This window comes from Procambarus clarkii, chromosome 91, assembly GCF_040958095.1.
Source record: "Procambarus clarkii isolate CNS0578487 chromosome 91, FALCON_Pclarkii_2.0, whole genome shotgun sequence".
Lineage (NCBI taxonomy): Eukaryota > Metazoa > Arthropoda > Malacostraca > Decapoda > Cambaridae > Procambarus > Procambarus clarkii.
The window spans coordinates 12,746,568-12,761,192 of NC_091240.1; the positions used below are offsets into that span (position 1 = coordinate 12,746,568).

The following is a 14,625-nucleotide window of genomic DNA, read 5'->3' on the forward strand; positions in this document are numbered from 1 at the left end:
AAGAGGGCGTTATAATTGTTTGGCCGAAAAAATTCGGCCAAACACGAAAAATTTATAAAAATACTACAACGTTCTGGCAACACCGTGGTGCAAACCGTTTAATGTTATGATAATAAATAACGTAATTAGAGCAAATTTTCCAGCCGCAATTGCCCGAAATCTGGTCCTCGCGGCTCGGGTGCGCCGTAGGGTGATGCGTCATACGTTGTAAGCGTCTAGTATTTCGCAATAGAGTGGAGAATATCTTGTTATGCATATACAAATTATAAACACACTCGCTGGCAACTGTCTTCTGTGAGAGGGAGGGGCTATAATCCGATTTACTGGCTTAGTCACCCTCTCAGTGTCTGTGCCGGCGGTCGCATGCCTGACGCGCTCGCACAGATCGTATTTTCTTGCATATACTGCACAATGGATATAGTATCGGACAAGAAGAAAGCTCTAAAGGCAAGAGCTCTACGCGTTAGCCAAGTAAAGAAGGAGCGTAAAGCCACACTGAGGCAAAACAAGAGTTCCCTTGAGTGAAGAGAGAGGGCAGCCTCCCGCCCCCACAACACACTACCTCGCCTCACACCCAGGCACCCACACCTCCTGTGGCACCTGCCACACCTCTGTGGCACCTGCCACACCTCCTGCTGCACATGCCACACCACCTGCGGCACCTGCCACACCACCTGCGGCACCTGCCACTCAAGATCTTAGACCTGCAACTCAAGACGTTCTCCCTCTTGATGTTGCAAGATGTTGCATATTTCAGACCAATTATATTAGGTTAGTATGTATTATGTTTTATATCTTGATACTATATCATAAATAATTGTAAATATAAAGCTGCTGTCTTTTTTTTTATTTTTTTTATTTTTTTTTTTAATTTTTTTTTTTTAATAATTTTTTTTTTTTTTTTTTTATCAGGCAATCTTCATGGAACTTACACACCTTACTGAAGGAATGCCAATCTACAAGGGTGGTAATTTTGATTGAAATTGGTAGTTCATCAACCTCAGCCAAAGGTGGCTGAACTTTGACCTTCATTTTTTACAGGTAACTAATTTGCAACTATATGGTTGAATAACTTTTTTATTTATTATTCAATTTACATGGAACTTGCACATTATATGTAGAGTCTGTGCCTCTAAAAACTCAAGTTATATATTTCCCCTAAGATCATTTATTGATTTTATATATATTTATAAACATCATTTTGTTGCATAATTTTTTGGGTGAACTTTGAAAATTTGTATTATTGCACTAAATAGGTTTGGGATAATAATGCCACTAGACAACCTTTATTATATAGTATTGTGATAGCTGAGTATCATAGAAATAATATCAGTTGATATTTGTATTTGTTATATCAACTTTAAAACATGTAAAAAAATGGTTAAAAAAAGTTTTTTTTTTTTTTTCTCCCTCTCTATTTAGGCTGCGATGCTGAAACTTGGACCACTTGCAGCCCTCTTCACGTGTAACACGTCAATAAATTTTCATTGCACTAGAACAACTTTTATGAACCCTAACTATCGCCCCCTTAAATTACAACATTATGGAGTCAGAGGACACTCCCTGCAATACCTCAAATCTTACCTTACTGACAGGTTCCAGTATGTTTCTGTGAATAATTCAATTTCTCCCACCCTACCTATCAACATTGGTGTTCCCCAGGGCAACATACTTGGCCCTCTCCTCCTTCTCATCTACATTAATGACCTTCCAAATGCCTCCCAACATCTCAAACCAATTCTATTTGCTGACGATACGACCTTCATTTACTCCAGTCCTGACCCCCTTGCTCTAAATGTCACAGTGAATACTGAGCTATATAAAGTTCATCACTGGCTAACTGCCAACAAACTCACCCTCAATATTGACAAAACTTTCTATATTTTGTTTGGCAATAAATCCTCAAATCAAATAAATCTCAGGATTAACAATACACAAATTTGTAACAAAGTAGATGGCAAATTCCTTAGCGTTCTCATTGACCGCAAGCTGAATTTCCAGGGACACATTCTAAATATATCAAAAAAAGTTTCGAAAAGTGTTGACATTCTTTCTAAGATCAGATATTATGTACCTCGCCCTGCCTTGGTGACACTCTATTATTCTCTCATCTATCCTTATCTCAACTATGGTATTTGTGCTTGGGGTTCTACTACCCAAAATCACTTACGTCCTTTAATTACTCAACACAAAGCTGCTATTAGGACAATATCTCACTCTGGCCCCAGACATCACTCGGTACCCCTACTCAAATCTCTGAATATGTTAGATATTAAGTCCCTGCACATCCTCTCATGTGTATTTTATATATATAAAACGCTGAACTGTAATGTTAGTTCTGACCTTAAAAGCTTCCTAGAAGGTTGTAACAGATCCCATGAGCACTACACCAGAAACAAATACCTATTTGATATTCCAAGAGTACGACTTAGTCAAACTAGAAATGCTTTACAAATCAAGGAACCTCGAATGTGGAATGACCTTCCCAATTATGTTAAAGACTATACCTCTCCCAACCAGCTTAAGATAAGAACTAAGTACCACCTAATTAACTCAATGTAACCTACCTCACCCCTAAATGTCAACCCATGTCTACGATTTTTAACAATGCTCTTTGTTGACCAAATTGTATTTTTGTTTTTTTCTGCCATGTCCCCCCCCCCTTTTTATTCAATTTTTTTCTGATTTTTTCATAACACAATTTATACTTTAATCTAAGTATTAAGTTTTAGTTTCAGTGTTTTTCCTGCCCGAAACGCTTTGCGTTATAGTGGCTTTAGGCATTGTATGTACTAGCTCTATCTATGAAGCCATCAACTTTTGTATTTCACTTTGTATGTATGTACTGTACTTGAATCAATATTTATTTTTTATTTATTTATTGGAGGGGACTAAACATTCTCTCTAATGTATTATGTATGGTTTCCTTCGAGGCTAAAGGTCCCCTTCTTCCAGCCCGAGGTGATACTCCCTTCTATATTAAACAACAAAAATAATAATAAAAGTAAAAAAGGGAAAGTGAGCTAAAGCGGGAGGCACCTACAACAAAAGCGAGGCAGCGTGTGACTTGGGCGCCAATATGGTCTGAGCGAGGAAGTGGTTCTGCAGTAAGCGGGAGGAAAAACTTTATGCAAAGTGCATTTATCGCAAGAATAAGAAGAAATTGGTTCTTGCGGGCACATTCGAACCCTCTAGCATCGTATTCACTTAATCAATAATAACTTGTGACTTTTGCTGTCTTCAGCGCCAACTTCTTGAAATATGTATGCAAATACATATTTACATGTATGTAATAGACATGTATGTATGTAACAGACAGATGTAATAGAACACATAATCACCACACCAGAAATAAATATATCTTCGATATCCCCAGAGTCAAACTTAATCTGTGTAAACACTATGCAAATAAAGGGTCTATGGATCTCACTCCCTAACAAATTGAAAAGCTGTCAAACTTTTGCCTAAATGAAAAATAATACCAAAAGGTACCTAATTTCATCTTCATAGTTTCCTACCTAGTGCTTGAAACTCGCACTGTATCTAGTGCTGCCCAATCCCTCAGTGTATGTACCCCTGCTATACAACTTTACCATTGTAATCATTGATGTTATCTTATATCATGTTATACACATAGTTTGCTACATTATATCTTGTAATTTATCATAATCCTCAAATTATGCTAAAATGTACCTGTGGATAACCCTTAAATTTACTTTAATGTACCTACTTTTTTGTCAAACTCATTATACTCCACAATGTATTTTTTTGTACTTACAAATGCATTTTTATACCTTCTTACCAATGCATTTTTATACCTTCTTACAAATGCATTTTTATACTTACAATGTATTTGTATACTTTCTTACAATGTATCTGTATTGTGTTTGTTAATTTTGCTAGAAATTACCTTTTTAGAATTATATGTTAGATTAATGATCTACCTGAAACGCTATGCATGCTAGTGGCTTTACAAGAATGTTTAACTTCAACTCTCTCTACTCTCATAAACCCAATGTACCTTCTTGTATATAAATAAATACACCTCTATGATGTTGCATTAAATATTTATATACATATAGTATACAGTACTTACATTCAGTATATACATTGCAGTATTTAAATAAAAATAAAATAAAATAAAATAAAATGTTTATTTACTATTTATTTACTTTACTGTACTATAATTTATTTACTTTATTTAATTATTTAATTACTTTATTATAATTTATTTACTTTAATATAAATAAAATAAAATAAAATAAAATGTTTATTTACTATTTATACTATTTGCTCTTCTTGCTTTCAGAGCATGAAGAGGATCCGTGTGAACTGTGAGGCGAGGAGCCCTCTACCAACCTCTGGTGCTGAAGAACACACCAGGGACACACAAGTTACACACACAAGTACTGCAACAACAGATACAAGCAACACCAGCAGTGTGTGCACGGATAAAAAATACAGATTCCACAAGTCTAAAAAACGTTCGGGCTCAAAAAAAAAGGGACGGTATAAAAATAATGACTTCCGTAGAAGACATAAACGTCATTTGAGATCAGAAAAGTCAAATGGGAGATACAAAGTGTGTCGTGATCAGAGAAAAATTTGTTTGGAAAGATCAGTTGACGAAAAACATTCTACAAGGGCCAATAGAAAGCAAGGTCACTATAAATCAGCAAATAGTAAAGGTGATATTAAGAGAGTGCATCTTGGAAATAAGCAAACTTATTGTAGAAATGAAAATTCTCAGATAACTCATAAACAGACAAACTCTCAGTTGTCTGGTAAGGAGTTAAACAAAAATAAAAAATCAGAACATGAAAATCAGAAAATTATAAGAAATAAGAAAAATAGTATTGTATACTATTATTGTAACTGTAGCAAAGGAGAATCAAGTGAATGTTGTAAAAAATTCATCTCGAGCTGTGAAGCAGCTAATGTTAGCTGTGAAGTTGGTACCAGCTGTGATGTGGAGGTGAAGATAAATAAGTATTTTGAGTCTATAAGAAAAGAGCATACTACGATTACAAGGCTGAGTGATGAAGTATGTAAAAAGGTGAGTAGCGTTCCCATATACTCCCAGTTTATAGATATTAATGCTGGTGTGCTTCATTTACCTGAGGGTCACTATTACTCTAGTGTCCTCGATGAAGACAGGAAGCTGGTGGCTTGTCAAGTGCTCCCACATTTGCCCTGATGATCTTTTCCAGTTGGATTTTAAAATTTAACAATTTTGGCATTTGTGGCTGCATCGGGTAGGCAGTTCCATGGGTTTATAACCCCTGTGGGTAAAAAAGCATCTCCCGCTTTCAGTCCTACATTGTGATTTGTTGAACTTGAAGCCATTGCCCCTTGTTGACCAGACCACACACTAGAAAGTGAAAGGACGACGACGTTTCGGTCCGTCCTGGACCATTCTCCAGTCGAAACATCGTTGTCCCTTCACTTTCTAGTGTGTGGTCTGGTCAACATACTTCCGCCACGTTATTGTGACTCATCGCTTCCATTGGTCCTTGTTTGTGTTACATCTGACCTTTTTAAAAAATTGTTCGCATCAGCATCCTCCAAATGTTTCAGCATTTAAGTTTCAATGAAATCTACCTTGTCATCCCCCCCCCCTTTTTTTTTTGCAGTGTTAGCCCTGTGGTCCCTCAACCGTTCCTGATACAATAGTTGACTTGATTTTTGTTGCCCGGTGTAGCACTTTTTCCAGAGCAGCTATGTCCTTCTGAAGATGAGGTCACCATGCTTGGGAACAATAATCCAAATGCAGTCCCCTTGGCGTAGTGGTAAGACACTCGTCTGGCATGGCACTTTGCAAGCTTTTGGCCTGGGTTTGAATCCTGGCAGGGAGGATTTACTGGGTGCCAATCCTTAACTGTAGCCTCTGTTTACCCAACAGAAAAATGGGTATCTGGTTGTTAAACGATTTGGCGGGTCATATTTTGGGGAATATTAAGATTTATTTATTTATTTATTTATTTATTTATATACAAGAAGGTACATTGGGATTGTGAGGATACATAGGATAGTAATTACAATCTTGTAAAGCCACTAGTATGAGCAGCGTTTCGGGCAAAGGACTTGAGATTAAGGACTTGCCCGAAATGCTATGCATGCTAGTGGCTGTACAAGAATGTAAGAACTCTTGTGTGTAATTACCTAAGTGTAGTTACAGGATGGGAGCTACGTTTGTGGTGTCCCGTCTTCCCAGCACTCTTTGTCATATAACGCTTTGAAACTTCTGACGGTCTTGGCTTCCACCATCTTCCCACCTAACTTGTTCCAACTGTCTACCACTCTGTTTGCGAAAGTGAATTTTTTTATATTTCTTTGCCATGTGTGTTTAGTTTAAATTTATGACCTCTTGTTCTTGAAGTTCCAGGTCTCGGGAAATCTTCCCTATCAATTTTATCAATTCCTGTTACTATTTTGTACATAGTGATCATATCACCCCTTTTTCTTCTGTCTTATAGTTTTTGCATATTTAATGCCTCTAACCTATCTTCGTAGCTCTTGTCCTTCAGTTCTGGGAGCCACTTAGTGGCATGTCTTTGCACCGTTTCCAGTTTGTTGATGTGCTTCTTAAGATATGGGTACCATACAACCACTCTATATTCCAGCTTTGGTCTAACAAAAGTCGTGAATAATTTCTTTAGTATTTCTCCATCCATATATTTAAAAACTATTCTGAAGTTAGAAAGTGTAGCATAGGCCTCTTGCACAATGTTCTTAATGTGAACCTCAGGTGATAGTTTTCTATCTAGAACTACCCATAGATCTCTTTCTTTATCTTACTTCTTTAAAGATTTCTCACGTAATTTACAGGTTGTGTGGGGTCTATGTTCTCCTATTCCACATTCCATAACATGGCATTTATTTACATTAAATTCCATTTGCCAAGTGGTACTCCATATACTTATTCTGTCCAGGTCTTCTTGAAGGGCATGAAAATCATCTAAGTCTCTTATCTTCCCTATTATCTTAGCATCATCAGCAAACATGTTCATATAATTTTTTATTCCATCTGGTAGATCGTTTATGTAGATAATGAACATCACCAGTGCAAGAACTAAACCCTGTGGTACTCCGTGTGTGACATTTCTCCAGTCCGATACCCTTCCTTTTATTACTGCCCTCATTTTTCTATCAGAAAATCTTTCATCTATGTTGGCAGCTTATCTGTCACCCCTCCAATGTGCTCCAGTTTCCAGAACAACCTCTTATGTGGAACTCTATCGAAAGCCTTTTTTAGGTCCAGATAGATGAAGTCAACCCAACCGTCCCTTTCCTGTAAAATCTCTGTGGCTCGATCATAGAAACTGAGTAAATTTGTTACACAGGATCTTCCAGATCGAAAACCATACTGACGATCTGATATTATATTGTTTGTCTCCAGGTGTTCTACCTATTTAGTTTTAATTATTTTTCCAACATTTTAACTATTACACTTGTCAACAATACAGGTCTATAATTCAGGGGTCTTCACTGCCACCACTTTTGTAGATTGGAACTATGTTATCCTTTTTCCACTCGTCTGCTGTGACTCCTGTACACAGGGATGCCTGAAAAATCAGGTGAAGTGGAATGCTGAGCTCAGATGCACATTCTCTCAGAACCCATGGTGAAACTCTATCTGGGCCAACTGCTTTGTTCTTACTTAGCTCCTTGAGCATACAATGGGGCCTTGACTTACGATGCTAATCCGTTCCCAGAGACGGATCGTAAGTCGAAATATCGTAAGTCGAAGCAATTTTTCCCATAAGAAATAAAGGGAATTGAATTAATCCATTCCCCACCCTCCAAAATATTAACTTACAAATACATTTTATACTGAATACAATTATTTTTTCTAACTACAATACAGTACATACGTGTATCTTACCTTTATGGAGGACCCTTGATGGGTTATGGAAGATGGTGATGAGGGGGGGGAGGAGGAGAGGTGTTACTGTTTAGAAGGGGAGTCAACTTCCATTATCACATCAGGCAGAGATGTTTCCTCTGGGGTACACTCTCTCCTACGTTTTGTCTGCATACCACTAGGACCTGGTTGTGGTTCACTGCTTGTTTGTCTCATTAAAAATTTGTCAAGAGACACTTGTTTTTCCCTTCGTTTTAACATTTGTCTATAGTGATGCATCACAGTGTCATTGAATAGGTGAAGGCAACGGCCTACTACAACTTGCTCTGGGTGAATTGTTTCATCAAAAGTTTGCATTTCTTCCCGTAGTCTATACTATAGTCTTCACTACATACATAGTCATCCAAATTAATAACAACTGTTCAACTTCCTCAAGTGTTTGTGTTATATGTTTTGTGATTATTGATACGCCTCTTGCCACTTAAGCACTCATAATGTCCTTTTTCTTAGCCAGTATGGTGGATACCGTTGACTGAGATTTGTTGTACTGCCTAGCTAGTTGAACAACCTACACACCATCTTCATATTTATGAATGATTTCTTGTTTTTGCTCTATGGTGATTCTTATATGGGTTTTCATATGTTGAACCTTACCACTGACTTTCTTGGGACCCATGGTGTGATATATAATAGTTACTTTTATGTTCAAAAAGCAAAAAATCACCACAAAAATGGAATTTCTTATAGGCGTAATCGTCACTAAGCGGGCAGCTGTAGTAAACTGAGGCAGGTTGGCTCATGTGACCGGGAACCACGCTCTCGGGCGACCCGAACGTGTACCAACAAATATCGTTAATCGACGACACCATCGTATGTCGAGTTGCATTTTTTTATGAAATTTATATCGTAACTCGAAATTATCGTAAGTCGAGGCAGTCGTAAGTCATGGTGCCACTATATTTTCCACTTTGTCTCTAGACACCTCTATGTGCTCTATGTTGTTCTCTGGAATTCTGATTATGTCTGGTTCTCTGAAGATTTCATTTTGTACAAACTTTGGAAATTTTCTTTTAATGTTTCACACAGTTCCTTTTCATTTTACATGAATCTGTTTTCCATTTTCAACCTCTGGATATTATCCTTTACCTGCAATTTGTTGTTTATAAATTTGTAGACTAGGCCTGGTTCTGTTTTACATTTGTCCGCTATCCCTTTTTCAAAATTTCTATTTCAAAATGCCTATATTAATCGTATTTTTATTTACAGGTAATTGGCGAGCCATGCATGTACAGGTTTAGCAAGGTGGTTATAATTGGAGATTCTCGCATCAAGCCATTAGAAGATGTCGGGATGAAGAGCACATTTGGCCCTCTGGAGATCAAGTGTGTGCCAGACTTGACCTTTGATAATCTGGAAAAAGCTGTTAAGCATAATGTTGATAAAAGCATTTGCCCTCGAGGAATCCTGCTTATTTGTAGTGTTGGTATATATGATATCATCCAATTTGGTAATAATTTAACCTCCCAGCAAATGCATAATCCTATAAAGATTCAACACATTTGTTTTCCAAATCAATATATAGGCAAAACCATTGGTAATAATATCATGAATATGTGTAAGAGTTTACGTGAAATATTGGGTGAAAAATCAGAAGTCTACTTTACAAATGTTTTGCCATTAAATACATCAAAGATAAATTTATATCAGGTTGGAACATATGAAAAAGCTAATGGACACTGTCCTGATGTTCTGTTAGATCAGGCAACATATTGTAAGAACTTAGAAAAGCTAGTTAATAACGAGTTGAATATATTTAACTCCAGAGTTTCAAAATTAAGTGTGAGAGGAGATGGGAAAGAAATTCCCTGGAATCTTTTACCCTCTAATCCTGGCAAATTTCTGGAGGATGGGCTGAACCCATCAAGAGATGCAACAGAAAATTATATGATTCCCATGCTAAAATATACCATTAAGCAGTATCATATGAACAGGTACCAGGAAGTTGTGCTTATTGGTGATTCCAGATTACAAAAAGTGGAAAAAGTGTGGCCTATAAAGGATGGAGAGATGGTCACTATATTTACACAGTGCAAGTTGTCCTTCCGAGCTTTGACTGAAGACAACCCCATTGTGAAGGAAATTTCAGGCAAGAAGGATGCACTTATAGTTCTTAGTTTAGGCATGTATGATATTATAAACTTTGTTGCAGAAGATGGGTGTGACTCCCATAAGATGAAATTGGAATTACCCTCATTATGTTTAGAGAATTTGGACTCTAGTGATAAACTCTGGAATGACTTTGTTAACTCACTGAAGAGCGTTGACGAACTTCTCCGTAAAGTAACGACTAACTGTGATGTAATAATCACAACCATTTATCCATTTGATTTTCTGACCTTACAGAACTACTTGGTCAAGAGACACGCTGAAGAAACCGGACACATTGTAACAATTCCTTCACAATCCATGGAAATAAAGGAAAAATTAAACAGGATTGGGCAGTTTATATTAGGAATTAACAGGATTGCATTTACACTTGCTGAAGTGAAACAGTTGCCTGTCTGGGACTTTAACAGTTTGGTGTGTGGTATTGACCTGCCAGAAGGTAATATTCCTTTGATTGATGGTTTCCATCCAACTTCAGTTGTAGCAAGGAGGATAGCTGAAGCTTGTGTGAAGTTTGCTAAGACTTCTCAGTATGTCTGTTCTCCAAAGTTAAGTTTTATGGATATAAATGATGAAGTTGAATTTAACAAGCAGCTTTGTATGCGCCAGCCTGATTTATCTACCTTTTTGGAAAACTTCAGTTTTGATTTGTCAGGTTCAGTTATGAAGAGCAAGTGGGCAGAATATTACAGAGTAAATAACTCAAACAATTCCTTCAGAAATTCCAAATGTAGCCCTCTTGATCTAGAGCCAGCAATATATTTTGGTCCAATCAAAAGTAGTGATGGGTTTTGCGGAAGTTATAGTCCAATCAGTGCCTATAGTCCAATGGGAGAATATTGTCCAAATCCAGGATATAGTCTAAACAAAAAATGTAGCATTAAAAAAATATGTCATTCAAAGAGAGAATATACTCCCACGAGAGAATATAGCCCCAAGAGAGAATATACTCCCATGAGGGAATATAGCCCCAAGAGAGAATATACTCCCATGAGAGAATATAGCCCCAAGAGAGAATATACTCCCATGAGGGAATATAGCCCCAAGAGAGAATATACTCCCATAAGAGAATATAGCCCCAAAAGAGAATATACTCCCATGAGGGAATATAGCCCCAAGAGAGAATATACTCCCATGAGAGAATATAGCCCCAAGAGAGAAAATACTCTCATGAGAGAAAGCCCCAAGAGAGAACATAGCCCCAAGAGAAAATATACTCCCATGAGAGAATATAGCCCCAAGAGAGAATATACTCCCATGAGAGAATATAGCCCCAAGAGAGAATATACTCCCATGAGGGAATATAGCCCCAAGAGAGAATACAGCCCCAAGAGAGAAAATACTTTCATGAGAGAATATAGCCCCAAAAGAGAACATAGCCCTAAGAGAGAATATAGCCCTAGTCCAGAAAGGAAAAGATGGGAGAGATCTTGCTCTCCCATTAAAAAGAACTTTATATATAGAGATGAAACATGGAGAGAGAGGCCAAAAAGAAGTTTCAGTCCAGTAAGTCACCTAGAACCTCACTTCAGGAACCATGCCAGCAATAAACATTTGAGCCTACATAGCCATCACAGCAAGTGGAAGAGAGAGATGCACTCTCCTGTATTTGATTTACATTGTAGAAGGTATGAATGTAATATAGTTTACACTTGTGTAATATGCTGTATATGACTTTTTGCATAATTTTAAGAATATAGTTCCATTAGGTGAAGGCATTTATGTCTAGAGTTTGACCTGTTGATTTGTTCCATAGTCACAACCCCTTTCTCTGCCTCCTCTTTCTATTTGGGCTCCTGCTTTTCACTTTCTCTATCTTTCATTCATACATACATATATATATATATATATATATATATATATATATATATATATATATATATATATATATATATATATATATATATATATATATATATATATATATATATATATATATACTGTATATATTAGTATATTTTGGTAGCAGTCTTTCCTGTAGACATATATTATTAAATATGACCGAAAAAGTAAGATTAATAATTCTAACACAAATTTTCTCGATGTTTCTTATATTTCTTTTCACTGTTGATGGTAACTGAAAAATCAATTCTCCAAAATTCATTTTTATTTCTAGTCTGACGCGACACTTGAACGCGTTTCGTAATAACTTATTACATTTTCAAAGACTAGTTTACACACACACAACTATAACTGAACAGAGTTCAAACAGCTTCGATTTTATACCTGCATTTAGGTGAGGTGATATGTTACAACAGTTATGGATGAGGTGAAAACAAACTTTCAACACAAGACAGAACACGAAACAATGGGTATAATATTTTGTAAGTTGAAGGGAAGAATGGAAGTAACTGCAGAGGGCCTATTGGCCCATATTTCTTGATGCTTCTATATTGGTGCGGAGTCTTGAAGTGGGTAGAATATAGTTGTGCATTAATTGGCTGTTGATTGCTGGTGTTGACTTCTTAATGTGTAGTGCCTCGCAGATATCAAGCCGTCTGCTATCGCTGTATCTATCGATGATTTCTGTGTTTTTTGTTAAGACTTCTCTGGTGATGGTCTGGTTGTGGGAAGAGATTATATGTTCCTTAATGGAGCCCTGTTGCTTATGCATCGTTAATCGCCTGGAGAGAGATGTTGTTGTCTTGCCTATATACCGAGTTCTTTGAGGCTTACAGTCCCAAAGTGGGCATTTGAAGGCATAGACGACATTGGTCTCTTTCAAAGCATTCTGCTTTGTGTCTGGAGAGTTTCTCATGAGTAGGTTAACCTACTCATGAGAGAAACTCTCCAGACACAAAGCAGAACAATGCAATGTCACAAAATAGTTAAATCAAAATGAAAATAAATCAAAATCTATAAAATTCAAATTATCAATGAAATTGAAAACATTGAAATAGAATCGTAAAATATATAGTATAACGTGTGTTGCTCCTCCGTTTAACAGATGGCGCTGTTTAAAAAAAAAAAAACAGCGTTGAATGTAATGAAATGCCATTTTCTGGGTGAGTCCTGGAGGCTCCCCGGATCTATCCATGGCTGATAGGAATACCGTAACTATTCATGCTCTTCTCCGGCGCAGAGGTTTTTGCTCCTTTGGTCGTGGTCATAGGTATGTCCGTCTACAGCCGTCTCCCTCTTTTCTGGCGTAGAATGAGACTGCTGCTTTTCGGAGAGTCCTTGGGTTGTTGATGCTTGGTTTGTCAGGCTGGGGGTTCATCATGTGTTGCGTCCGGATAACTCTATGATTTGGAGGAGCAATGTTGGCGAGTAAGATGTTGGAGGAGTGAGGGAGGGCTGGCTGAGTGTGGATGCTCACACTCGCGGTGTTCTGAATGTGTTGATGGTGAATGTATATAGTGTGTGACAGTGTATAGTCTGTAAATAGATTGTATATATACATAAATTAGCATGATACATGGTAAATATGTGCAACATATGTGTACACAAGTGTCATGCACATAACACAGTGTCTTCGGACAGTACGGATGTTTTACTGCCATAATATAGTGTACGTGTTCATTATACATAGGATTAGCACGTAAAAACAAATAAAATGTATTTGGAACTGTGCGCAAAAAATGAACAAAAATATATTCGCGGCAACTCGCGTGCCCCGCACAGGGCGCCCCACCGGCCCGGGAGCTTACTGCACGGGTGGACGGGGAATGATGACGTCACGCACCTACTTACGGACCCCATAGCAGCCAAAGTAAGTACAAGTTCGAAATTTTTTTGACATATCCATACTGGGGGAAGGGTTTTTGACACTTTAAAAAAACAAAAGAATTTTTTCAAGAGAATTTATTTCCTGCGCACTGAGGGGGTGTCATATTTGTAGGCCGCGAAGTTAAAGGGTTAACTATTTTGTGACATTGCATTGGAATTGAGGTGTTTTTACCAAACTGTTCATTTTGTGAGTATAGTTTATTTTTTTATTTTTCATTGTTTTTCATTTCGTGTTCTTAACTGTTTTTCTTATATTTCAGTGATGGGAACATCAGATCATTTGATGTTCCCAATTTTCTGATGGGAACATTAGATCATTTGGGAATGCATTGGACAAGGAAGTGGGGAGAACAAGGGGATGGGAGTGTGGGATGGTTGGGAGGACGAGGGGACAGGGGAAGGGGTAATTATGGCGAAGATGATGTTCTTCATCACAAATAAATACAGTATTCCAGAAAAGCAAGGTTATGATGAAGAAGTGCCAACATCACAGCACTGCAGCTCTGCACTGCAGTTGATTGCTGGTGTAACACCAGCAATCAACAGCCAATTAATGCACAACTATATTCTACCCACTTCAAGGCACCGTATGGGCCAATAGGCCCTCTGCAGTTACTTCCATTCTCATGTACCCACCTCACCCAATACCCGCTTCACCCAAAACCAATAAAAAGGAAGAGTTATGCCAAATGTATCATACACAGTGTATCAAGTGTATCATACACAGTGTATCAAGTGTATCATAAGTGTAGTGTTAAGTGTAAAGAAGTCTTTGAGAATGTAAGAAGTCCTTACAAAGTGCTTCTTAGTGTCAGACCATTAATAAAAATGAATTTTGGAGAAATGATATTTTCATTACCACCGAC

At 37.4% G+C, this 14,625-nt stretch overlaps 1 protein-coding gene across 2 annotated transcripts in view; it reads left to right on the forward strand.

Annotated features, from left to right (window-relative positions):
- The window catches only part of LOC123774044 (uncharacterized), a 21,797-nt gene continuing 7,172 nt past the window's right edge, over positions 1–14,625 (forward strand). The window contains exons 1-5 of one of the 2 annotated variants that reach the window (XM_069318790.1): positions 1–771; positions 913–1,041; positions 1,423–1,601; positions 4,310–5,056; positions 9,131–11,658. In XM_069318790.1, the coding sequence (XP_069174891.1) occupies positions 4,313–5,056; positions 9,131–11,658 (3,272 nt within the window). In that variant the 5' untranslated portion in view covers positions 1–771; positions 913–1,041; positions 1,423–1,601; positions 4,310–4,312. Of the gene's footprint in view, positions 772–912; positions 1,042–1,422; positions 1,602–2,973; positions 3,286–4,309; positions 5,057–9,130; positions 11,659–14,625 lie in introns of those variants that run through there. The other variant, XM_045768159.2, reaches the window with a different exon arrangement.